This window comes from Seriola lalandi, unplaced genomic scaffold, assembly GCF_002814215.2.
Source record: "Seriola lalandi dorsalis isolate HSWRI2012SDOR001 ecotype SW California unplaced genomic scaffold, Sedor1 jcf7180002054230, whole genome shotgun sequence".
Classification (NCBI taxonomy): domain Eukaryota; kingdom Metazoa; phylum Chordata; class Actinopteri; order Carangiformes; family Carangidae; genus Seriola; species Seriola lalandi.
This window is the reverse complement of record NW_019524783.1, coordinates 15479-42908: the sequence shown is the minus strand read 5'-3', so window position 1 is coordinate 42908 and position 27430 is coordinate 15479. Positions and strand designations below refer to the sequence as shown.

Genomic DNA, 27430 nt, shown 5'->3' with positions numbered 1-27430 from the left:
CCACACTTGGTGACTTCTGATGTCCTGGAATCAACCCGAGGCTGAACCATGGTCATTCTGCAGCAGGTAGGTTCATGTCGGGTGGAAAAGGCTCCAGCAGCTCAGCAGCTCGTCTCATCTGATTCTTTTCAATCTCAGGTTTTCACTAGGCCCCGCTCTCATTCATGAAGCTGATTCTGATTTCAAACAAATCCAGGTTTCTCATTTGTGGTCTGAAATTACTGTATCTAACACTAAAACTGTGCTGTGCTGTTTCCTGCTGACTTTTTAATGTTTCTTGATGATACATTTTAAAATGAAAAGCCTGTTGAAGGGTGTTAAATCTGCATGTGATGACTACATACATGCAGTAATGCTAAAACACTGAGGAGGCAAAAAGTCAGTTTCCTCTCCAGTTCATAATCCATAGAAGACATGATGGAAAATAACGAAGCAGCAGATCTTCTCTTGCACATTACAGCTACTTAGCCCTAATTTTAAGTTTGTCCTATAATGATCCTATCATCAAACAGTATGTTTCACAAGTAAAAATGATTTAAGGATGAGGAATAACCAATGAGTTTGACAAACGCAACGTATTTAATGCGAACTTGGTGCAACAATTTGGGAGTTTAGGGCTTCTGGGTAATGGCTGTTGAAGGAGGGCAGAAGGTTACTCATTATATTTTCCCTCCAGATTCTCCTCACAGTTTTGTCTTTAGGTTGGCGAAGTCATTACGTCGCCCCTGTAGGTGACACTGTGCATAAAAAAGTCTGCTTAAAACCCAGATAAGCAGAAGGCAATTATAATATCATTACGAGATAAGATGGAACTTGATAAATACTTGAGATTATCGCAACAGCAAAATCAGATGCAGCAAAATAAAAAGGGAAAGGAATTAAGACTATGAGAAAAGGAGGGTGTTAAAGGGTCAGTTCACAGTTCACAAATTAAGGAACGCACTTTCTCTCTTCTAAAGTGCAAATATAACAAAAATTATGTTTAATGGCATAAAATAAACTGTGTGAAAACTTAAAAAGTTTCAGTAGAAATCAAGTTTAAAAAAAAAAAAAAAAAGGATTTGTGCATCGTCGTTTCACATCTCAGTATCACGGCCATGTCCCAGCTCTCTAAATATAGCAGAAGCCGGCTTGTCTCCACACTCAGTCGGCCGTGGTTACCTCCTATCAGGCCATCAATAGTTTCTTGTCAATAACTAGATCCCGGTGCCTCAGAGTCCTGCGGGGCGCGACTCAGACACACTGGACTGTGTCAATCTGGGCTCAGAGCCTCGGCTGTGAATCTCGCTCAGTGGGAGACATCTGGATGTTGTTAAATGGAGGCAGGAATAGCATCGTTAAGGTCACGGTCTAGACTGTAGGGGTGAGCGCTGAGCCTCGTGTTTTTTCTGTTATGAAGAGATTTACCGGCGGCTTCTGTTCTGCTACGCATCCAAACAAAACTGGGGACAGTCGAAATGTGCGATCATCTCACCATCTTCAAGATTTTTTAACCGTTTTTATAGTGAGATTTTAATTTAAGCCGAGATCAAACTCTTTTTCAGAAGCATTTTCACCTCATTTAAAACTAGAACATGTTCAGACATTCAAAACTTGAATTGAATAAAAATTGGTTTCAGTTAGCATATGTTTTATTTTATTTAAATATCTTAGCAGTTATTGGATGGACTGTCATGAAATGTGTTGAGGATGTTCATTTTTCCCACAGGATCAATCGTAGTAACTTTGGTGACTCCCTGAGTTTTTCTCTGGCTCCACAAGAAGAAGTGAAGTTGAAGTTATAAATTATCCACTGAAATATATATCGACATCTACTAGATGGTCCTCTTACTTTTCCTTTTAGCGCCACCATTAGCATTTAGCTCAAAGCACAGAGTCGCTAGCTTGTGCTTGTGCTAACACAGCTTGTACGATTGTGGTCAACTTAATAAGTGATGTAGCCAAAGTGGAGTCAAACTTTTTATAGTAGTTCAGTAAATTCAGTATTTTACCTCCAGGTTTAAATATAATATCCAATAACATCTGACGCTGTTCTACTCCAAGTGAATTTGTTCCTTTTGAAATCAAAGGGTTTAAATTCATCTATCCAATAAACCCGTGTTTTAAATTAAACTGTTTTGTACAAATCCAGTCTGTCTTGAAATCAGTAGCAGTGTAATTCAGCTTTTGTGTGTGTGTGTGTGTGTGTGTGTGTGTGTGTGTGTGTGTGTGTGTGTGTGTGTGTTATTGAGGTGTTCATTTTTATTGGCACAAGCAGAGAGATTTGTTCTTTTCGTTTTGAGAAATATGTGTTGTAAGTACTTCAAGTTTTTTCAAGGGGACGTAATCTGTGACTTATCAGTAAAACCACTGCGACAGTATCAACACCCCGCAGGCAAGGATTCCAGCTAAATGACACTTAAAAGATAAAATCAGGATTTCAGCTGCACCCCACTAAAAATGAAACCACCCCCAGTCTTACATCCCAGCCCAAACAACATTAAGCTTTAAGGTCAGGAGTTACATCATCCCCTGTGTGGGCTGAGAGTGGTCTGTTTTAAGCCTTTTTCAGACTAAATCCACACAGAGAGTTGGCAGCTGAAAAAGTGTGAAAAGGGAAAACAACTCCTGGTCTGTGATGTAACCGTAACATTTCCTCTTTATTCAACATACATAACAAACTAATCACAGGCACGAATCAATAAGGTTGTAGGAGAGTATATAAAAAGGATAAAAGTTACATAGAACAACCAGCTTCTACCAACTTTTCCACTTCCCTTTTTCTTTTTAATGCTTAGTAAAGGTTTGATTGTACAGTACAAATTTATTTTCCTCTTTTAATGTTATTTTTTGATCCATATTTAACCACAGCTGTGTTTTATGACCCAGGGGGACTATGTGTGGTTGGACCTTAAAACGGGTCGAGAGTTTGACGTCCCTGTGGGAGCCGTGGTCAAACTCTGCGACTCCGGACAGATCCACGTCCTGGACGATGAAGGCCGGGTGAGTCCACAGCAGAGCGGGAAGTAAACGTGCTGTTATTGTCTATGCACGCTAAGTATAACCCTGTAGATACTGTCCAGTGTATCATTAGATGAAATCAGATGTTGTTTGGATTGACTGTTGTATATTTTACTAGACTTACCGCCAACCGTCTCTTGTCCCTGAGTTACAGTGTTGAATAATGAACAGAAGTGTTTTTGCAGAACATTATGATGTCACAGTGAAATTGACCTTTGAACTTTTGGGTATAAAACACCATCACTTCATCATTTTATCCTTTTAAACATTTCGTGGTAAATTCCGTCATTATTAGCACATGAATTCTTGAGTTGTGGCCAATAACTTATTTTGTGAGGTGACAGTGATCTTGACCTTTGACCTCTGGCCACCAAAATCTCATCAGGTCATCATTGAGTGCAAGTGAATGTTTGTGCCGAATTTAAAGAAGTTCATGAGAATGGGACGGACAGCCGGCCAGCGCTGAGGCGTAATAGTGGATATTATGATTAATTGATGAATCAGGGAAGAGTCACAGTGGTGGTCTGTGTGAAGCCTTTAAACTTAATTATAAGCAAAATCAATCAAATTTAATATCTCATCTACTTACTTTAATAACTGCTTCTTTTTCAACCGGTTTATTTCAACTTATTTCTGTAGTTTTGACCATTACCTCCATCAATAATAATTACATTGCACTTAGTAAGTTAAGTGAGGTCACTGATAAACGTAGGAGTCATTCGTGATATTGTGACTGAGCGTACGGTCTTTAAGAAACGTCTGACAGCAGTGAGCGACAATTACCATCGTGTCAGACATGTGTTGTGTTTCCCGCCTCGATAAATGAGCGACGAGTGCGACGTTCTCACAGTTGATGGAAAAAACTACCAAAACAAGACCCAAGTTGTAACGAAGCTTCCAGGTCCCCGTCCCTCTGACTTACTCCCCCTCTCCCCCTCTCACACAGGAACACTGGATCTCCCCCCAGAATGCCACCAACATCAAACCCATGCACCCGACCTCCATCCACGGGGTGGAGGACATGATCCGTCTGGGCGACCTCAACGAAGCCGGCATCCTCCGCAACCTGCTCATCCGCTACAACGAATGCGTCATCTACGTGAGTGTCCCCCTGTAAACGCCCCTGTAGCTCCGTCTCTGCAGAGCGCTCAAATGTGTACAGTCACCTACAGTGTGACGGGGTGAAGAGGAGTAACTATTCTCCTCAATTCACCCAATTAAGTTCTTACTCAGGTTAAGCTGTTTACTTGTGCCTTCGACGCCTGCAGCAGAGTTTACTTGTTACTATAAATAAAGCCGAATATCCCCAGCTCACTCTGTGACTGAGAACTAGAGGTTCATTTTATAAAAGGGACAGAAACAGATTTGCTCATATCGTGTTTATCTCACGATTAGAGCTGTGACAATTAAGTGATTATTCCATCAACTCCATCTTTAGGTTTTCAACTGTTTGTCAGACAAAATGAGACAATTTGCCAACATTTTGCAGATCAAACGATTCATTAGTTAATTGAGGGAATAATCAGCAGATATCTGATGGTGACAGTAATCATTAGCTGCTCATTATTGTGACTTGCTGTTTTATAATTACGAGATAAAAGGCGGGACATCTTATTATGTGACCTCTTAAATGAGGAAGTTTTTGTTACATTGACACTGCAAACATGTTATTTCTTCAACATTGTTCGTCATGTAAAAGTCGCAAATCCGTCTCTCAAATAAAAGACAGTAAATGAAAGTCTGAAACATCTGCTCTTCTACTGTCGGGTTCTTTGCAGACGTACACAGGCTCGATCCTGGTTGCAGTCAATCCGTACCAGCTGCTGCCCATCTACACTCCAGACCAGATCCGCCTCTACACCAACAAGAAGATCGGCGAGATGCCGCCGCACATATTCGCCATAGCAGACAACTGCTACTTCAACATGCAGCGGAACAACAAGGACCAGTGCTGCATCATCAGGTATGTGCGTGTATGTGAGTGCATGGGCTCCTTGATCTCATCTGGTCTCTTATGACAAAAACCTACTGAATGAAACCCTGTAAATGTGGAAAATATGTGGAAAAAAATGTGGAAAAATAGCAGTTGTCTCCGTGTGACAGCGGTGAGTCTGGAGCCGGGAAGACAGAAAGCACAAAGCTGATTCTGCAGTTCCTCGCAGCCATCAGCGGCCAACACTCCTGGATAGAGCAGCAAGTCCTGGAGGCCACGCCGATCCTCGAAGGTCAGACAAATCCAATCCACGTTTGTTAAATCAGTCATCTGTACAGTCTTTGTATTCCGCCTCTGTGCTTTGTTCCATCGCCTCACTCTCTGATTTGTGTAAATCCATTCAGCCTTTGGCAACGCCAAGACGATCCGTAACGACAACTCCAGCCGCTTTGGCAAATACATCGATATCCACTTCAACAAGCGAGGGGCCATCGAAGGAGCCAAGATAGAGCAGTACCTGCTGGAGAAGTCGCGAGTGTGTCGACAGGTGAGATATCAGATCATAGTTTACACCACTCTGCCTGAATTAAACACTTTCATACCTTCAGGTCTTTTTGAAATCTGGTGCCAATCAATACTTGTCTGGAGTCTATGAACATTTTAGTTTCTTCTTCTCCTTTTTCGTCCTCCAGGCTCCAGATGAGAGGAACTACCATGTTTTCTACTGCGTGTTGAAGGGGATGCCTCCAGAGATGAAAGCTAAGCTGGGCCTGGGCCTCGCCACAGACTACGCCTACCTCACCATGGTGAGTGTACGGCCGTGAGAGAGACTCACAGCCGTATTCATACTTATCGTTAACACGTCGTCTCGTTTGCGTTGTTACATGTTGCATGAAGCATCCAAACAAGGCTCCCAACAACCGGCTTTAATAACCTAAAGTTTAACCCTGCAGGGTAACTGTACGGAGTGCGACGGCCGAGACGACCTGAATGATTACTCCAGCATCCTGTCGGCCATGAAGGTCCTCATGTTCACCGAGACCGAGAACTGGGAGATTTCCAAGCTGCTGGCCGCCATCCTGCACATGGGAAACCTGCGATTCGAGGGTATGTCACTCTGCACGCACACTTCAGTCAGAAGCTTCAGTTTCTAATATCTAATCTAATCTTCTAATCCCATATTTTTCTGAGCCGTGAGGAAAAACGATTCTCTTTCTGGTGTCCTCAGCTCGGACGTATGACAACCTGGACGCCTGTGTGGTTGTCAGATCTCCTGACCTGGTGACCGCTGCTTCACTCATGGAGGTGTGTGTTCATATGAGTGTGTACTACACGTGTTTGTACTGGGGTTGTGCGATCTCATCCATAATCAGATCGTCCTATCATCGAACCAGAGAGCGAGCCTGTGGAGTTAAAAATAACTGTCATCACAAATAAATCATTAATTATTTTTATTTACATTTGATAATCACTGCATTCACAATAATCCCTCAAAGTCAGCAGGAGCAGGAGTGAACTAACAGCTCTTTATGGCTTAATAAGCAGCTGTTAATTAAATGTAATATGAATTAAATACTACAAATAATGATAATAATAATAAGTTAATACATAAATGGAAAAACAAACCAAATGTCGTCTTGAAAAGATTGAAGCTTCTTTACATTGAAGTCAAAGTTGAACTTTATTCGTTCCATCACTGTTGTTCCTGTTTCCCCTCGTTTCTTTAAAGTTGCTTGTTGTTTTCTGCAGGTGGACCCAAAGGACGTGATGGTGTGTTTGACCACACGGACCCTGATCACTCGAGGTGAAAGTGTCGTCACGCCTCTCAGTGTGGGGCAGGGCCTGGACGTCAGGGATGCCTTTGTCAAGGTGCTGATCTGTGACTGCGTTAAAGCCCCTGAAAACTTGTCTCCTAATTATCACTACCCATAAATAAGCAGCTCAGCATTAAGAATTTAAGTACAAAAGGTTTAGAACGTCGAATGGTAAAAGCTGAAAAGATGATTCAGAGCAGAGATTTACAGAAATCTTACTGGTCCCTGAAGGGGGCCTGTGAGATGGAAGGTTTGTTTTGATATTGACTTTTCTCCTCCAGGGGATCTACGGCAGGCTGTTTGTCTGGATTGTGGATAAGATTAATGCTGCCATATTCAGACCGCCGTCCTGCGAGAGTAACATCATACGCAGGTCGATCGGGCTGCTGGACATCTTTGGCTTCGAGAACTTCATCGTCAACAGGTCGTTCATACTTTGTGGTTTGATTAGAAACAGTGTCAGGTCTGTTTTCGTAGCTCCATTTTTCATTTTCAAACTCTGTTATGTTTCTGTTCATTTAATACTCTCACACCTTCTTCTTCTCACTTTTCCCGCGCAGCTTTGAGCAGCTGTGCATCAACTTCGCCAACGAGAACCTGCAGCAGTTCTTCGTTCGCCACGTCTTCAAACTGGAGCAGGAGGAGTACAACCTGGAGGACATCAGCTGGCAGCACATCGAGTTCACGGACAACCAGGACGCGCTGGACATGATCGCCAACAAACCCATGAACATCATCTCCCTCATCGACGAGGAGAGCAAGTTCCCCAAGGTACAATCGCATTAAAAGGTGTAACCTTGAAGACCACTGGTATATTCTCTATAACATTCATGGATGATAAATGACATTTATCATTGATTCCTGGTTCTTTGTCGTTCGTCAGGGAACCGATGCGACAATGCTCTACAAGCTCAACTCACAGCACAAGCTCAACTCCAACTACATCCCCCCTAAAAACTGCTATGAAACCCAGTTTGGGATCCAACACTTTGCTGGTGTGGTGCATTACGAGACCAGAGGTGCGTTCGGTTTCATCGCTCTCATTCATTTTGCCGCGTGTTTTCATGCATTCTCTCACTCATCTCTTGTTTATGATGGTTATACAGCTGATTAATTGTCAGATTAATCAGCTTCTTGTAGTTGCTCTAAGCAGCTTTGTGAATACCTCTGGTGCTAGAACTTAAATAACAATAATAATAAATATCCAGACTAAATATATCAACACACGGGCGTGAAATCACTCTCACAGTTTCTCTCTCGTCCTTCCTCCAGGATTCCTGGAGAAAAACCGGGACAGCCTCCACACCGACATCATCCAGCTCGTCCACTCGTCCAAGAACAAGTTCATCAAGCAGATCTTCCAGGCTGACGTGGCCATGGTGAGAGCCAAAGGATTTTACCACACACCAATACTTATAATGGTGGACTAATATTTTTCACCTCCTTTTTTTGTCGCTGTTGTCTTTCAGGAGATAATGTCATTGGTGACTTTTGCCTCCCTTTAGCTTTTCTCCTCACAGCACTGGCTTTTTACTAATGGCACACCCCTCCTCTCATTCTGCTGTCTCTTCTCTGTGTGCTCCGTCTTTTCCTCTGACATCAGTTTCTGTGTGGCTATCAGCAGCCCAGCACCCCTGCTCCCAAGGTAATCAACGGCCTCTAGCGACATGCGCTCACTCAAACCCTGTGTGTGTGTGTGTGTGTGTGTTTGTGTGTTTTTGTGTGTGTTTAAACTGAATAAAAACCCAAGAATCCACATATTCACGCCTCCATCGAGCAGCATCCCTCTCTCCTTTTAAGCTCTTCTCTTTTATTCCACAGGTGTGAACTTTGTCGTAGCAGAAACCAAAAGGAAAATTGTGTTGATTTGAGGAAATTTATAGAGAAGTTTATGAACATTAATGAGCAAACTCTCTGACACCTGATTCTCTCTCACCAGGTTTAACATGAAAAAGTCTAATGTGGTTCAAGGGAGTTGAACCTCTCAGAGGCGTTTGAGGCTTTTGAAACAGGAAGTTATATTTTGGCGTTACTGAAACAACTGCAGCGAAGAGAGGTGTCAGAGATTTTGTGTTGTTTCCTGTTATATTTGTAGTAGCAGTAGTAATGTGTTTGCACCCTGTGTTTGCGTTGTGTAACTTATGCTTGTGTCAAAAGTAGTTATTAATCACCGCTGTGTGGAAACACGATGTTTATCTGGACAAAACTGAAAACCTGATTGTTTGATAGTTGAGATTGTTCACACAGAAACATGGAAAGCAATAATCTTATAATAAGCAATCATTAGATATAATGATTGAAAATATATAAATGTTTAGTTTCAAGATGCTGTGAAATTATGATCAAATCATAAAAATCTATATCAATAGTTAACGTCAGTAGAAACACAGTGGAGCTCTATGGCACAAACCAATGAGCTAAACAGGCTTAAACTTTTCTTTTCTTTCAATAAAATGTAGATAATCACCAATCACGTCCTTTAAAAGGTTTTTTCTCAGACATAATCAGAAACCTAAAGGAATGTGCGGGTAGGTCAGTGTCACAGATCACACTTTAGCAATACTGCTATGACAAAATAAATTTGGAAATTAAAATGACGTGGAGTTGGAACGATTATCATTTAATTTTCTGCATTTGCACAAAATATATATTTATTAATATATATTTTCTGGCATTTTACAGACCAAACTTTTAAACTTGAACAGACACAACCACAGAATAATAACAAAAATAAAAAACTGTGAATCTGTGTGTGTGTGTGTGTGTGTGTGTGTGTGTGTGTGTGTGTGTGTGTGATTGTGCAGGGTGCTGAGACGAGGAAGCGCTCTCCCACTCTGAGCAGTCAGTTCAAACGCTCCCTGGAGATGCTGATGCGAACTCTCAGCGTGTGTCAGCCGTTCTTCGTTCGCTGTGTAAAACCCAACGAGTTCAAAAGACCCATGGTGAGTGAAATTTATGTGTGTGTGTGTGTGTGTGTGTGTGTGTGTGTGTTGGAATTAATTCAAAACCTTATCGCAGGTTGAAGTTTTCTTTGTCCCAGTGTCATACACCTGTCATCATTTCTCATCTTATTAAACGTCACCAAACAAATTCCTAAAATAACCGGCGACATTGAGCTGCTGCTGTAAAATGTCTCCGTCTTCTTACGCAGGCTGTGCTGGTTGGTTTCCTTTGACTTCTAGATTTAAAGTTACATGTTTTGTTTTTGTTTTTTTTTCTTGTGTTTTCTCTCAGTTATTTGACAGAGAGCTGTGCATTCGTCAGCTGCGCTACTCCGGCATGATGGAGACCATCCGGATCAGGCGGGCCGGTTATCCCATCAGATACACCTTTGCTGAGTTTGTGGACCGTTACCGAGTCCTCATGCCTGGCGTCAAACCTGCTCACAAACAGGTCAGCAACATAAAACCACTGACACCTGTCACACACCTGTCTCCGCTGCCTCCTTTAGTCCGGGTTAGTCCCGTTTGAATGAGGCGCCAGTGTCGTTAATAAAGGATCAGTTCACTCAGACGACGACTACTACTTCTACTATAAAGAATTAGCTCCAGCAAAAAGAAAAGAATATGTTTCTGTAATATATAAAATGAGTATCACACAGTATCTGATGAGTCTGGGAGTCGTCACCTTGACGAAGTTCTCTCTCCCTCCAGGAGGACCTACGAGGGACCTGCCAGCAGATCGTCCAGGCCCGGCTGGGGAAACATGACGACTGGCAGATCGGGAAGACCAAGATTTTCCTGAAGGTTGTGCATCATTTATACTGACATTAAAAAAAAAGGAGATTTAATGAGGTTCCAGTTTGTTTAATTTCTTTGGCCGCTGTGTGTTTTCATCAGGACCACCACGACATGCAGCTGGAGATCGAGAGAGACAAGGCCATCACTGACAAGGTCATCCTCATCCAGAAGGCTGTTCGCGGACTTAAAGAGAGGTCAGGAACTTATCGGACAGAGCTGTAGATCTACATGCAGAATACAGAGCCCCTGAAGTCCTGAAGGATCACATTATTTTATTATCTTGTACACGTTGTTGTTTTTCTTTTTAAATAAGAGCGTGTTTGATGAATGAAACCTCCATGTTCCTTTTCCTGTTCAGCTCTAAAGGAAGGATTCAGGAAGCGGTTCTTTTCGGTCCTGGTGTCAGATCTAATTTCTGTCTCCTCTGTCGTCACTCTTCTTCAGGACTAACTTTCTCAGAGTGAAGAGAGCTGTGATTTTTATCCAAAAGGTCTGGAGGGGTTATCGGTGCAGGAAGGATTACCAAATTGTGAGTCCTTTACACCGTCAATGTGAAGAGTTGTAGTTTTCCCTGAAAAACTCACTGTTTATTTGCTATGAGCTGCGTAAGTCACGTGTCACCATGTCATTACTGCACCTTTTCTTTTCCTCTCCTCCAGATGCAGTCGGGCTTCCTGCGCCTCCAGGCCGTCTACAGGTCGAGGAAGCACTACAGAAGCTACCGGATGACTCGCCTCCGCGTGACTCTCATCCAAGCCCGTTGCCGTGGTTTCCTGATCCGGCAGACATTCTGGCGGCGTCTGCGTGCCGTGTTGACCATCCAGGCCTACACCAGGGGCATGATAGCCAGACGCCTCTGCCAGAGGCTCAGGGCAGAGGTAAAGAGTTACTATATTTACTACTGCTACTTGAATCATGTTGATGACAAGCCAGACAGAGAGGGACACTCGTGTTGAGGGCGGACGTCACACATTTTATTATTTACTTGGTTGAAAGAAACTGTGAAGCCTTATTACGTTTGTTCATGTAATGCAGTGATTAGATACTGTTGGAGGTTTTTCTCACACAACACCAACGACTTGCTGGATATTGTGTCAGCAGCTGATTTTAAGGGATTCATTTTGGGAGACACTCTTGTTAATATGAAGCTACAGCCAGCAGGTGGTTAGCTTAGCTTAGCACAAAGACTGGAAACAGGGGGAAACAGCTAGCCTTTGTCAGAAAAGCACCTCTGAAACAACCTAATTAACTCATAATATCTAGTTTGTTTATTATGTACAAGTTGTGATTTTCTTACCTTTGGAAAGAGGCTAGCTGTTTCCCTCCATTTTCAGTCTTTATGCTAAGCTAAGCTAAAAAAGCTAAAATAAATAGATTATTTTCTGATTATTTTCTGATATATTTTCAAATAGACATACCAAGAGTAAAAGGTGCTGGATTCCGAATCCAATCAATACCTAAAGTTTATTTCCTTTTCTGAACATGTTGCCAATGACAAGAGTATTGGGCAATTGCAGAATATAAAGTTTTAATTATTTTTCAAATTATTTTCAAAGTGATTGTTTCATTTGTATATTTTACATAATTTATTCATGTTCAAATATCTTTCATAATTACTTATTTATTTTTGTTTATTCATTTTGTATTGAACACTGGCCTAAAACATTGTCACCGTAAAAACCTTCTTTTTTACCGTCTTTTTAAATGAGTTTGTTTGAACATGATTTCATGTCTTTTTGTTGCATCACAGAAATGTTTGTGAGCTTTTTAACGATGTTTGTGTTTTTAGTAAACAAAAAGAAAAATGCAGTTTTTTTTTTTTCTGCTATTGTTGCACATTTCCTAAATAAATCATTTGTTTTGTAAATGTTTGTTTAATCTCAGTTTGTTATTAAATTGATTAGAAATTTAAATAGCAGCTTTTAGAGAAATGTCAGATAATATTCCTGAGCAGGTTCCAGCGATCCGACGATGAAGACGTCAAGTGGAAGAACTGCAGCTGGACGTCGAGTGCGGACCAGAGGCGGCTGCTGTTACATGTTGTCAATGTTGTGTATATATTTGTGTTATGACATTGACCTCCACACTGCTTTTTATTACATTATACTAAGTTTAAATTTATTCTGCTGTAGCATTTACCATAAGCCCTTATTAACAGGTAAACGTACTTTATATTGTGTTCAGCTTTGATTAATGGTGTCTAGTCATGTAATTCTTAGAATAATGTCTTTTTGTTTACGCCTGTGATGTTTCCCCTCAGTTCCTCAGTTCTAGTTTTAAACAGACAAGAATTAAAGAACAGAAGAAGTAAAATACTACTCGGCTCAACACCCTACCTGCCTCTGTGAACCCTGGTGCCTCTGTTTCCTCCCCTCACAGCTGCAGCGTCGCCTGGAAGCCGAGCGCCAGCGCCTGGCCGAGGAGGAGCAGCTGCGAAACCAGATGACGGCTCGGCGGGCCAAGGCGGAGGCCGAGAGGAAACACCAGCAGCGGCTCGTACAACTGGTCCAGCAGCAGGAGGAGAGGGAGCGGGAGGAGAGGGAGGAGGCGAGGAGGAAGAAGGAGATGCTGGAGCAGATGGAGAGGGAGAAGGAGCAGCCCGTCGATCACTCTGACATGGTCGACCGTGTGTTCGGTTTCCTGGGGAACTCGGGGCCGTTACCCAATCAGGACGGACAAGCGCCATCTGGCTTTGAAGTACGTGTTTGTGGTTTTTGTTTTTCTGCTGATCCTGTTTCCGTCTCATCCTGACTGGGTATTTTATTGATGCGTTTCTTTGCGTGTATTCTCCCGCCACGCAGGACTTGGAGAACACTCCTCACGGCGAGGAGGCCGAGGAGGAGGTGCTGAATGAAGCTCCGCCGTTACCTGACGAAGAAGAGGAGGATTTGTCCGAGTACAAGTTCTCCAAGTTTGCGGCCACCTACTTCCAGGGCGTTTCCACTCACACCTACATCAGACGGCCGCTGAAACAACCTCTGCTTTTCCACGAGGATGAAGGAGATCAGCTGGTGAGACTGACCTGTGATCTCAGCTGTTCACTCAGTTATTCACATTATTTAACTCACTTAAAGGAACAGTTGTATATTTTAGGATATATGATTAATCGCTTTCTTGTCCCAGGGTTCGATGACGAGATTGATACCACTCCCATGTCTGTGTGTTAATTAGCCTAGCTTAGCATAAGCAGGGTTTCTCCTTAGTTGTCGTTAGAGGTCAACAAAACGAAGCACGTGCGTTACTCACCTTTCTGCTGATTTAAACGTCCTGTCCTGTCCTCCAGGCTGCATTAGCCGTCTGGATCACCGTGCTGAGGTTCATGGGGGATCTCCCTGAGCCCAAGTGCCAGATGGTCATTAATGACGGCAGTGAGAAGATCCCCGTCATGACCAAGATCTACGAAACCCTCGGCAAGAGGACCTACAAGAGGGAGCTGCAGGAGCTGCAGGTGGAAGGAGAGGTGGGAGGAAATTAGTGTTGAGCATTTTGCCAGCATGAGGAAGGAGGACGGTCACGTTACTGATGGTCACATCTAGCACCAACAGTGGAAGCTGTAATCAAACTGTCGTTGTGTCTACAGAACAGCTCCATAGACATCCAGAAGAGGAACAGCGTCAGACATAAACTTGTGTCTCTCACCCTGAAGAGGAAAACCAAGATCACGGAGGAGGTGAGATTCAAACCAGCAACAACTTCTGATCTTATCACCAGTGTTTTATCTTTATACATCTGTAATTTTAGCTTTTAGCTGCCACTTACACTGACAATAGCAAATATTTTCAATTCAAATTCATTTATATAGCACAAACAATCAACACAGAAAATCAAACATCAATAGAAAAGAAAACAGCACAACAAACAAGCAAACAAAATGAGGGCGACAGCTTATCGTGGCTGGAACTCTGATGAGAATAAATATGTTTTGATTTGATGTTATGATTGGAAAGAGATGATGGGTGGGGTGGATGTGATCGTCCAAAGATCTGAGGAGCCTGGATGTATTGTACAGGGTTATCAGGTCTGTGATGTTAAGTGTTTGTCGTCTCTTTTTATTAATTTTATCTCTTTAATGTCTGCGGCAGGTCACCAGGCGGCTGACAGATGGCGACTACGCCCTCCAGGGGAACAGCATGCTGGAGGACCGACCCACCTCCAACCTGGAGAAGCTTCACTTCATCATCGGCAACGGCATCTTACGCCCCGCCCTCAGGTGACCTACGAGCAGCTGTGGTTTTAATGCTGCCACTTCCTTTTAATAATGTCTTCACAGAATCCAGACTTGCAGCTTTAAATCTATAAGCTTTAATGTTTTAATGCCTCACTAGCGCCCCCTTGTGGCCGCAGTGTTGCTGACACCCTGCTGGATTATTATGCTGAAAAAATCAATCACATACTGAGATTTTATGTTCTTATGAACTGACTTGTGGTTGGTACTAGAAAACAAACCCTCTAGTTTTAGAGGAAAGTTCATTGAGCATCCAAACTGGAAAAGGTTAATCCTCTCAGGAGCATGAATGTGCTGAGGAAATAGTTTAGATTTTGTAGAAGGGGAAATTCTGGCCTGATAGTCGAGGAAAGATAAAGGTAATATTACACTGAAATCCGATTTACTTAGTTTCCCATTATAATCCTATTGTAATCTCAAGCCGGCTCAGGCAGATCCAAAGGTCAGAGGTCACCTTTGTTCTTCTCTGACTGAACGGATGCACTCGGTCGGCCAGTACAATTATTATTCTATCGATATTCTTTCACTATTTAGTACATTTAATACTTTTTAAGAAATTAAAATCTCATGTTTTTGCTCTCTTCCCTGTAAGTAGGAGCACGTTTTCCAGATAAATGTGTTTTAAGCTTCACCCTCAGGGTCGAGTTATTTCCTAAGTTGCTTCTTCAGAGAGTTCTCGAACTGCAGAAGTTTGATGGTTTTGATCTGCTGTCGTTTCTCCGCCTCAGGGACGAGATCTACTGTCAGATCTGCAAACAGCTCACTCAGAACCCGTCCAAGAGCAGCCACGCCCGAGGATGGATCCTGCTGTCGCTCTGCGTAGGCTGCTTCGCCCCGTCCGAAAAGTTTGTCAAAGTAAGAAACATCTGGCTCCTCTCCATCTCTGTTGGGTATACGTCCCGATGTTAGGTGATATTGAAGTGATATGATATTTTTCTTCCTCGTTTGTTGCTTGTTTTTACTCTTTGTTGCTCATGTTTGTAACTATTGGTGCAAACACTCAGGAAATGAAGAGTGCAAGTGATGAAAATACACTTAAAGGGAGAGGAAAGATGTTGAAAAGTCAGCAATCTCACTGAAACCAAAACAGAATAAAAGATTTACAAAGATGGAGTTTTACTCAAAGAACAACACAACAACACAACATCTCTACCGACCGTCGTTCCTGTCCGATGTCTGCACTTCATCGATCCCAGACTGAGGAGCAGTTTTTGTTGTGAAAAACATGATACGGAGCAAATAAATCCTGTTTATCGTCCTAAAAGGCAGAATCCACCTGAGGGAATAGACGGAGCAAATCAATTACTGGAAACACTCACAGTCACAACGTCTCTGTGTCTCCATCATAAAAGCTCGGGAGTCTGAGGTTGTATCAAAGAAAGAAACCGAAATCCATAAAAGCCATCAAAGAAAATAAATAAATAAATAAATAAAAGACATTAAAAGTAAATAAAGTTAGTAAAGGAAGAATCCACTCAAATACTGTTTATATTGGTTTAATGATGATTTAATGAAGGTTTTTTTTCTTCTTGATCCTTTTCCCTGTGTTTCTAGTATTTACGGACGTTTTTGATCAACGGTCCCCCTGGTTACGCTCCGTACTGCGAGGAAAGGTTGAGGAGGACATTTGTCAATCGTACACGGACTCAGCCGCCATCGTGGTTGGAACTGCAGGTATTCAACTTACTTCTTGCTCTGTGTTTTGCTGTTGTCAGGGAATCTTCAGGAACTAATCATGACTAATCATAAAACAAGTCCAAATCTGCAAGTTGGGTGAGGAAATTTTACTTATTTGCATTTGGGCTCTACATGAAATAAAACAAATATTATTTTATTCAAGGAAATTCTTTAATTAAATTGATTTTCTTCGAGAAAAGTGGAATTGTTTTTATAAATGTGAGATTTTTAGGACATAATGTTGAATTACCGTTGAACACTTTGTTATTAAATACTTAAATTTGAATCTGTTTTTTTGCACCTTAAGGCCACTAAATCTAAGAAGCCCATCATGCTACCAGTTACATTTATGGATGGCACCACCAAGACCCTCTTGGCAGACTCGGCCACCACGGCCAGCGAGCTCTGCAACGCTCTGGCGGACAAGATCAACCTGAGAGATCGATTTGGCTTCTCGCTGTACATCGCCCTGTTTGACAAGGTAAAACCAGAACCACGGACGGATCGTGATACACTGGGGCCCCTGGGCAGAGACATGTAAAAGCCCCCCCCCACCCTCATATTTACCCCCAAACTGAAAGGGACATAAAACGACTACAAACAATGCGACTCCAATCATTTTGTGTCTCTTTGTGGTCATTTTGAGTTGCTTTGTAATTGTTTCTTTTTTTGTGTCTCTTTGTGGTTGTTTTTGTGTCTTTGTGGTCGTATTGTGTCGTTTTGTGTCTCTTTGTGGTCGTCTTTGTGGTCATTTTGTGTCATTTTGTGTCTCTTTGTGGTCGTTTTGTGTCTCTTTGTGGTCGTTTTGTGTCTCTTTGTGGTCGTTTTGTGTCATTTTGTGTCTCTTTGTGGTCGTTTTGTGTCGTTTTGTGTCTCTGTGGTTGTTTTGTGTCTTTTTGTGGTCGTTTTGCGTCGTTTTGTGGTCATCTTGTGTCATTTTGTGTCTTTTTGTGGTCGTTTTGTGTCCCTTTGTTTTCATTTGTGTTGTTTTGTGTCTCTTTGTGGTCACTCTGCATTTCTATGTAGATGCTTATGTTGTGTTTCTTAGTGGTCATTTTGTGTCTCTTTGTAGTTATTCTGCGTTTCCTTATGGTCACATCATCTTTTGTGTCTGTTTGTGGTCGTTTTGTGTCTCTTTGTAGTCGCTTCTTCTTTTGTATCTGTTTGTGGTCGTTTTGTGTCTCTTTGTAGCCGTTTTACGTCTCTTTGTGTTTTTCTCTCTTTATAGTCGTCTTGTGTCTCTTTGTAGTCAATTCATCTTTTGTGTTTGTTTTGTGTCTCTTTATAGTCCTTCTGTGTCTCTTTGTGGTCGCCTTGAGTTTCTTTGTCCATCCCATAAATATCACTGAGAGTAGTCTAAACAACAGAAACTCCTCTCTGTAGGATGCAATACAATTCAACAGCACCACAAACTACAGCCTCCAAAATGACATTGAACATCCAAAATGACATTGATGACATTAAAACCTTCATGAAGGTAGGATTATTGCAGGTTGGTTTAGGCTGCATTAGTTTTAGCTAGGTGTCCCTGTACATGGTGTTTGTTACAGTACAGTGTCATATTGGCGTCTCATTGAACAGTTGTCTCAGATAGGACGGAGGCTGTACATAGTGGTTGCGTATTCGCCATGTTACTGAATAAATTGGTGAAACATTGGTGTTTTTTTTTTGTCAGGTGTCGTCGCTGGGCAGCGGCAGCGACCACGTCATGGACGCCGTCTCCCAGTGTGAGCAGTATGCGAAGGAGCAGGGCGCCCAGGAGAGGAACGCCCCCTGGAGGCTGTTCTTCAGGAAGGAGATCTTCAGCCCCTGGCACAACCCCGCTGAGGACTACGCCGCCACAAACCTCATTTACCAGCAGATCGTCCGCGGGGTGAAGTTCGGAGAGTACCGCTGCGAGAGGGTGAGCAAATACATCCACTCTCACATTCACCTCTTATTTACTTAACTAAATATTTACTACCAATCACCAATCAGCTGTGCGCCGATTTAGTACTCCGCCTGGAAACCGAAAGTGAGACTAAAGTTCCAACCTTCTTTCGATTTGCTTCCTTCTTTAAAAAGACATCAACATCTGCACTGATATACATAAATAAGAATAAAAAAACAAACAACAGTACAGAGTTAAGGATAATCCCTCATGGAGACCTTGTGGATGCAGTGCTGGTCACACTAGTGGAAACGGCCTGGAACTAAATTTGATGTTAATCAGTCCAATGGTTGAGATATTATTTCCAAAGCTTAAACGGTTTGAAACTACATTTAAGAAACATGGGGTTCAGGGCTCAGTCATCCTAAACAAGCCAAAATTTCAAATCTGCTCAATGAATCAATAAATATACTTGCTCAAAATTGAAAATGTGCAGCCAGAAACTTGTCCAAATAAAACATAAAACTCCACATACAGATCGAGGGAATGTTGCCATGCTCATTATGTTTGAAAAGGTTGTATAAGTTTTCATAGAGACTGACGGACAGAAAAAAGAAAATCTTCAGTCACTTCATCAGATACGTGTTTTGTTTCCTTGTGATCTCCTCCTCGCTCTGTGTCTGCGTCTGGAAGGAGGAGGATTTAGCAGAGCTGGCCTCTCAGCAGTACTATGTGGATTATGGCTCCGAGATCCTCCAGGAGCGTCTGCTCAGCCTCATCCCCTCCTACATCCCCGACAGAGAAATCACCTCGACTAAGACGGCAGAGAAGTGGGTTCAGCTCATCATCAGCGCCCACAAAAAGGTACCTGCCACAGTCAAAACCGACATTTTGTTTTTTTAAGGATCTTGCTGTTGAACTAACTGCGACTGATTGTTCAGGGATTACACACGAAGAGGAGGATGAACACGCAGAAGGTGAAGGAGGACGTGGTGGATTTCGCTCGTTTAAAGTGGCCTTTACTCTTCTCACGCTTCTACGAGGCCTTCAAATTCTCAGGTTGGTGAACACAACACGCACCAACAGTCTGTATTCTCATTGTGTGTCGCAATGAATCTTTGTTGTTCCTCGCCGATATGACGCATGACGTGTGTGTTCACAGGGCCGAGTCTGCCCAAGAACGACGTGATCGTGGCAGTGAACTGGACCGGGGTTTACTTTGTGGACGAGCAGGAGCAGGTTCTTCTGGAGCTTTCCTTCCCAGAGATCACTGCTGTGTCCAGCAGCAGGTACGACGGCACCAAGTTTAAATGATCTGATTATATGAATAATGCAAAGTGTATGGTTAAAGTAAATTTCATTTCGCAGAGGGGGTAAACTCCAGGGCCAGAGCTTCACCTTGGCCACCATGAAGGGAGACGAGTACACGTTCACCTCCAACAACGCAGAGGACATCCGCGACCTGGTGGTCTCCTTCCTGGAGGGTCTGAGGAAGAGGTCCAAGTATGTGGTGGGACTCCTGGACTGTCCCAACCCCGGTAAGACTCAGCGATGGTTGGAAAAGAAAGCCTGTTTTGACACGTTGTGACATCACCTCAGAGAGACTGATGGTGTAACTGCTCAAACTGCTGCTTCTGTAGATGATTTGAAAAGCTGAACCGTAAACATGTTGTTTTCGGGTTGTCCGTCCTACTTCCCGTTGTTCCGGATGCGATATCTCAGTAACGCCTTGACGCAACGTCTTCAGATTTGCCGCAAACATTCACTAGGACTCAAGGATGAAGTGATTAGATTTTGGTGGCTAAAGGTCAGAGGTCAAGGTCCCTGTGACCTCATAAAACACAATTTGGCCATTACTCAAGACGCAGCAGTTATGACAAAATTTCACACAAAACGCTGGATAAACAGGGATGAACTAGTCTGAGTGAAGGAGGGTTACAACCACGAGGAGCTGATTCTAGTTTTGATGTGTTCTTCATCTCACAGTGGGGGCAGACTCCCCGTTCCTCAGTTTCTCCAAAGGGGATCTGATCATCCTGGACGAACACGACGGAGAGCATGTGATGAACTCCGGCTGGGCTCACGGCATCAACGACAGGACCAAACAAAGAGGAGACTTCCCTGCTGACTGCGTCTACGTGCTGCCCACTGTCACCAGACCACAGTACGACATAGTGGTGAGTGGGGCCACGACAAGGATCAAACAACTGTCGATTATTGATTACTGCTCTGTCTAGAACTTCAACACCGTCGAACATTACCACATTCATTTTGCAGTAATCTGGCTGCTATAAACAGGAAACCTGCAGGTCTTGTATCAAAACATCTTAAATTTAATTTAAACGTTAAATCGTAGGTAGAAATGCATCCAACACATCAACTACAGAACCAACTGTTCCATTTGCCACCTTCATGTCTCCGCAGCGTCCCGGCTTTTGCGTTAACCGTAGTGATGTGCAGCCCTCTATACGTTTTATCAGATCTATATAATTACGCTTCACGATGAGGTTTTTGTTTTTGAGTGCACTCTCCTCTTTTCTTCCCTCTGTCTCTCTCTCTCTCTCTCTCTCTCTCTCTGCGTCTCAGGCTCTGGTCACCATGACTCCCGATCAGAGGAGAGAATCCATCGGTTTGTCCCAGATGAACCTCTCCGACCGTGAGGACAAAACAAAGGCCTACACGCTGGAGGAATTCTCCTACGACTACTTCAGGTGTTTGTTTTTTTCTATCATTTAGAGACCGACTCCATATTTATAAGAGTAATTTTGCGTTAGCCTCTTTGTGAAGACTAACCTTTTATTAGAATCATTTTTTATAATTTTTTTTATTGCACATTTACAGCGAGTGTTTGAGTATTTTGAGTCTCTGATGCTCAGATCCCCCCCCACCCCTCCTGCATGTTTCCAGGGCTCCTCCTAAGAGCACTCTGAGCAGGGTGATGATCTCTAAAGCCCGAGGGAAGGAGCGTCTGTGGAGCTGCACCAGGGAGCCTCTCAAACAGCCTCTGCTGAAGAAAGTCCTGGCTCACGAGGAGCTCTCCCAGGAGGCCTGCCTGGCCTTCATAGATATCCTTTAGTGGAGGGTGTGTCAGTACTGCTGTATGTGTGTGTTTTATTTTTATTTTCTTTATTAGTGACTTTGCAATAACAAAGACAAGTGTGACATAAGGGAACACATGGACAGACGTGTAGATGACAACAACAAAAACAATAAACACAAGAAATGATAAATCTTACTACAAAGAAGATGCTAATATGATATTGTAAAATTTATGTAAATAGAATAATATAATAATAGTGTGCTGTGTGTGTTTTAAATGTTTTCATCAATGAACCTGCTTCCACCACACAGTTCAGTGTTTGTATTTTGTTGGTGTCTTTAACTGAGTCCGTACCTGTGATGAAGTACATGGGCGACTACCCGTCCAAACGAGCGCGCTCTGTCAACGAGCTCACCGATCAGATCTTTGAAGGAGCGCTGAAGGCCGAGCCGCTCAAAGACGAGATCTTCTGTCAGGTTCTCAAACAGCTCACCGACAATCCCATCAAGTAGGTCTGATGTTCACAAACATCAGGTTTTGTTTCTTTACCCTCGAGCGTGGGAGAATATATGAGACCATCTGAGGCCTGTGAATCGTTATGAATGTGATTGGCGGTTTCAAATAAAGTATTTCAAATTGTGTGTGCGTGTGTGTGTGTGTGTGTGTGTGTGTGTGTGTGTGTGTGTGTGTGTGTGTGTAGGTACAGTGAGGAGAAGGGCTGGGAGCTGCTGTGGCTCTGCACTGGTTTGTTTCCTCCCAGTAACATCCTGCTGCCTCACGTCCAGAAGTTCCTCCAGGCCAAGAAGCACTATCCGCTGGCCCCGGACTGCATGCAGCGGCTACAGAAAGCCTTACGGTAACACACACACACACACACACACTTGATGTCTTTCTCTTTCTTGAACACACTCCTCTGTTCAGTCTACATCCATATCATCCCTCCTCTCTTTTTATTTGTTGTAGAAATGGATCGAGAAAGTATCCTCCTCACCTGGTGGAGGTGGAGGCCATCCAGCACAAGACCACTCAGATCTTCCACAAAGTTTACTTCCCCGACGACTCAGACGAGGTGAGCGACGTCCGTGTTTTCTCACATCAACCTAATGCAACGAAAAGGAAGTGCTCTGACTCCGTCTGTCTGCACCAGCGGTTAGAATGAGCAGTTTTATTATATAATGTGGATCTCAGTGGTCTGACAAACATCCACTGTTGTTGCGCTGGGATCATCTGGTCGAGTTACCGTTGTATTAGTCGTGGTGACTGGTCACAGTGTGCTGGTATTGTCCTTTTTAAAATGGGATATCGTAACATGAGCTTCTCTTTGTGACCTTCAGTTAATATAATATTTTTTCATCCAAAACACAGAGTCACAGTGGAGACTCATCTGTTAGTTACACTGTCCAGTTTTCAATAAAATGGCCTTACCGTTCATAATTGATTATTCATAATAAGAATAGCAATTAAAATGTAAATTATGTCAAATACTTGGGTGAAAATATGTTTTATTTCATGTAGACGAATCAGATTTCTGTGTTTTTTTTTTCCTTCTCTTTCAAAGTAAAAAACAATTATTAATGCAGATTCTGTTGAGACGTTTTGACTCCTTGTATGTTGTTACAGTATATGGTATATGTTGTTGTTGTTGTTACAAGGTTGGAAAATAGTTGGAAATGGATCATGAAAACAATCGTCTACAAGGTTTACATCCAACAGCATCAGCGTTCATAAACTGTACCTGCTGTTCTCCTCTTCTTCAGTTTGTCCTGTTTGTGTTCACAGGTGTTTGAGGTGGAGTCGAGCACCAAAGCCAAAGACTTCTGCCACAACATCTCCGGACGTCTGATGCTCAAATCCTCCGAGGGCTTCAGCCTTTTCGTCAAGATCACTGACAAGGTGAGGAGCGGCTGATCGTCTGGACTCCACTACAACAAATAATTCAAAGCACACAGCTCTGTCTTCATCAGTGACTGTCTGCTGCTGCTGCTGCTGCTGCTGCTCTACTGACTGTGGAGCAAATACGTGAAAAGATCATTTCATCTTTTAATCATGTGAATTTGTTGTTTAAAGGTTTTATTTATTTATTTGATAAGAAAAAAATTGCACATGTAGTTTGAGTCACAGCGGCCTGGGTTTCATTTTCATGCACTGAGGTGGAAAGTGGAAGTTCAACAAAAACAAGGTGCATTTAGTAGCTGTTCCCGAGCAAATGTTTGTGATTGGCTCTCCAGGTTATCAGTGTGCCCGACGGCGACTTCTTCTTCGACTTTGTGAGGCACCTGACCGACTGGATCAAGAAAGCCAGACACGTAAAAGACGGTAAGAAAATCAGCTCGTCTTTAAACTGCTGCCCGTGCACAAGCCCGAGGATAATGTTTCCAAAATAAAATTTAAAATAAGTTACTGTTTACACTTTAAACTTATCAACCAAAAAAGTCAGAATGAGTAGAAGAGACACTGAACCAAAGTTAGAGGCACTAACGTGGTAGAAACGTAACGGTCCCCTTGGTGTGCAGGTGTAGTGCCTTCACTGACGTATCAGGTGTTCTTCATGAAGAAGCTGTGGACCAACACCATGCCGGGAAAAGACTCCATGGCCGACTCGATCTTCCACTACTACCAGGTGAGTGATGAATGCATTCAGCTCCTACTTAGTCTCCAGTGGTTCTTGCTTTAATGACGATCTTCCAAAGATTGAGACGATTGAAACGCTGTGTCTGATCTCGGGAGTTGACTGTCCTCTCTCTCTCTCTCTCTCTCTCTCTCTCTCTCTCTCTCTCTCTCTCTCTCTCTCTCTCTGCAGGAGCTGCCTAAGTACCTGCGAGGCTACCACAAGTGTTCGAGGGAGGAGGTGCACCAGCTGGCGGCGCTGATCTACAGGGTGAAGTTCGACGAGGATAAATCCCACTTCCAGAACATTTCCAAGATCCTGAGGGAGCTCGTCCCGCAGGACCAGGTCCGACACCTGTCCCCCGACGACTGGAAGCGGGTGAGCTGACATTTAAAAGCTGCAAAGACTGAGCGAGATCTGGTTTGGGTGTGAAGGTGGTAACACTCACACATGGAGGACATGTTTTTCACCTGAGCTCACGGCCTCAGATGTAGAATAAAAGTGTTTGTTTGATCATATATTTTTCACTGATGTCAGAGCTCCTTTTTATTAGAAACTCAATACACATCGAGTGTTCTGTAAGTGTTCGGAAAATGTTTTTAACTCGTTTTCGTATGTGTTTCCATCTCAGTCCGTCTTGTCGCTGTACAACAAACACGCAGGGAAGACTCGAGAAGAAGCCAAACTCTCCCTCCTCAAAATCATTTACAAGTGGCCCACGTTTGGCTCCGCCTTCTTTGAAGTGAAGGTGAAGACGTTCATTCATTCAGTCACTAGTTCAGAAAAGCTGATGATGAAGATGGTGATTACATCTGTAGTCACGACACTGTGTGTGAAGTTTTTTAATTCTCCTGTTTTGTTCTCTCTGCAGCAAACGACTGATCCAAATTACCCAGAAACCCTCCTGATAGCAATCAACAAACATGGAGTCAGTCTGATTGATCCAAAGTCTAAGGTGGGTCCAGATTTATCATATTTGTGCACAGTAGTTTGTTTCCGTGATTAAAATCGTTCCCTGTTGTACACGTTTTCAGTATTTAAAAACACTAAAATGCTATTTTCTATGATCCAAATGCCGAGAACTGCAGAGTTCAGTCTATAAAGTCTGTTTCTGTGCTCATCTGACTCGTCGTGTCTCCTGCAGGACATCCTCACCACTCACCCCTTCACTAAAATCTCCAACTGGAGCAGCGGCAACACGTACTTCCACATCACCATCGGAAACCTGGTCAGAGGCAGCAAACTGCTGTGTGAAACCTCACTGGTGAGCCTCTGGATTTACAGCGTTTTACACTGGTCAGAATAACCACAAAATAAGAGTCTGGGCATTTCGCTTTCAAAATAAAAGTGTCAGAGTTAAATTGAGATAAATTATAGACTTGACTGCGTTTACACAGGTGGCGTTCAGGTACAGTGGCCGTTCAGAATGACTATAACTACATCATTTTATTCCCTGTGTTGTCGGACAACACCTGAGAATAAACTTGTTCCTTTCCAGCAACAAAGCTGTAATCAGAAACCTGTGGCTTCATCAGACGTGCACACCTGCGTCCTGACTCACACCACAACACACAGCGTTCAGTGGATGTTCCTCTCTGGCCTCTGCAAACAGCAATAACCTCAGATCAGCGTTTTAAAGATGGCCAGATGCACTCGTAGCACAGTGTGGAAGTAAAACTGTTAGGAGCATATGCTTTTCTTCATTTTATGTAACGAGTGATGTTTTCCCAGAGAGTAACTATTTTAAAATCACTGGAAAACTCAACAGGGCCGCTCATCCCAATAAATAAATATGAGTTTAATACCATGTGTCTGACGTCTGACCACCTCCTACACCCCTCAGGGTTACAAAATGGACGACCTCCTGACCTCTTACATCAGCCAGATGCTGACGACCATGACCAAACAGCGAAGCACCCGGGGCAACAGCAAGTGAGCAGACGACGGCCGGAAAATCATCGATCACGGTCAATCAATCCTGCATCCACACACACACACACACACACACACACACACAGAGCTGTCCACATACACACAGTGTGAATACATGTAAACACACTTATTGTCCCACTGAGGGTTTATTAAGACAGACGACTGATGGTGAACTGTGACACTGTACTGCCAACGTTTTCATTGATGTTATTATGTATCGGCCCTGTCTTAAAACTCACCCATTGCCTTTAAATTACTTTTCCCAAAACGTCACACGTCACACGTCAATCTGGAGCTTTTCTAAGCTTAAAGTAAACCGCTGCTCACAGTGTCTCACTCTACGGCTCCAGTAGTCTGCGTTTATAGAACCAGAAGTTTCTCAGTTCATCATCTCTGTGCTGTGAAGTTTTTGTTTAATGAGCTTTTCGTTGCAACTATGTTAAGACAATAAAACGGTACAAAAATAAATAGATTGGAAATCTGGGCCTGAATTTATCGAGAATCTCCGGAGTAGAAACTTCTCGGTGAGGCGTTCGTGGTCACGTTACCTGCTGGTATTTAGGAGAACGAGAGAGGTGAGGTCACCTGTACAAGCTGCAGCAGACGGAGGTCAGACCGACATGTTGATTGGTATCTACAGCTATACGCTTATTTTAAAAATTGCAGCTTTGAAACGGTGATGATCACAACCAATAACCTCTGCAGTAATCAATCAAACTGACCGCTTGATAAATACAGGCCTTGATCTCCAACCATTGAATAAAAAAAGTAGCTGGGCCTGAAACAGCTGCAGACCGATGACAGCCACGACCAAAATCCTAGATAAAAAAGATGAAATCTCTCTTGTTGCTTGTTGATTATTTGTCTTGTAAGTAGCTTTATTTTTCCATTGCATCCGTATTTATGTTCAGAGTCGTTTTTAAGTTTACCAAGCCAGTTTCAAACATAGAGTCACTTCTGAATGTGTTTTAGATTGAAATCTCTCTTTCAAATATAAAATATAAACCACACCAAAGGTAACCTGTCACTCACAAATGACCCTTCAGACTCATCTGATATTTTGTTTTGGTCCTTTTGCCAATTTCAAACTTGGACACACTCAAATCTGGATTTAAAACTTGCTGCAGAGGGCTGGTGATTTTTATTTTATTTTTTTTTTGTATTGCATTGTTAGTTACGCATGTGCAAGGAAACAGACCATACGTGTGCCACAAAGTTCAAACACCACCTGTCTGTATGAGGTGATCCACGGTAGTTAGACTGTTTCTAGAACATGTCCGTTGTACTCATACTGTAGCCGGTGAATGATTTTACTCTCATTTGTCTGTTTTTTTTCTAAATATATGAACCATTAACTTTGATTTTTAAGCACAAAGAAATAATCATGACACTTTTTTGGACCATGTTTATTAAGGAGAAATTGTTTCATCCATCTTGTGACCACATATCCTGATGTAGACGTGAATAAAATGACATTTTGCAAAGAACAGATTTATTCCTCTTTAATGCTCTGCTGCGCCTGGGGACTGTGGTTCTCGGAAATGTCTCAATAAAAATACTCTTTTCATTCTGATATGCCACATTACACTTA

The 27430-nt window shown here is 42.8% G+C and overlaps 1 protein-coding gene across 1 annotated transcript; it reads left to right on the top strand.

Annotated features, from left to right (window-relative positions):
• On the top strand, nt 1–27332 carry myo7ab (myosin VIIAb). The gene is made up of 48 exons (XM_023404181.2): nt 1–66; nt 2869–2982; nt 3947–4099; nt 4779–4963; nt 5104–5225; nt 5338–5480; nt 5626–5739; nt 5887–6040; nt 6162–6238; nt 6683–6802; nt 7029–7171; nt 7308–7518; nt 7631–7766; nt 8020–8126; nt 8351–8392; nt 9552–9689; nt 9982–10140; nt 10401–10493; nt 10587–10681; nt 10932–11016; nt 11147–11365; nt 12867–13184; nt 13289–13498; nt 13771–13947; nt 14068–14157; nt 14570–14697; nt 15441–15567; nt 16267–16386; nt 16697–16870; nt 18065–18292; nt 18953–19123; nt 19201–19318; nt 19422–19548; nt 19628–19797; nt 20246–20436; nt 20846–20970; nt 21167–21324; nt 21654–21807; nt 22000–22155; nt 22263–22368; nt 23079–23192; nt 23528–23615; nt 23813–23919; nt 24100–24285; nt 24539–24655; nt 24779–24862; nt 25052–25171; nt 25751–27332. Exons 1-48 carry the CDS (start codon nt 49–51, stop codon nt 25841–25843), a joined length of 6585 nt encoding a protein of 2194 aa, XP_023259949.1. The 5' UTR covers nt 1–48; the 3' UTR covers nt 25844–27332.
• The last annotated feature ends 98 nt before the right edge of the window (nt 27333–27430 follow it).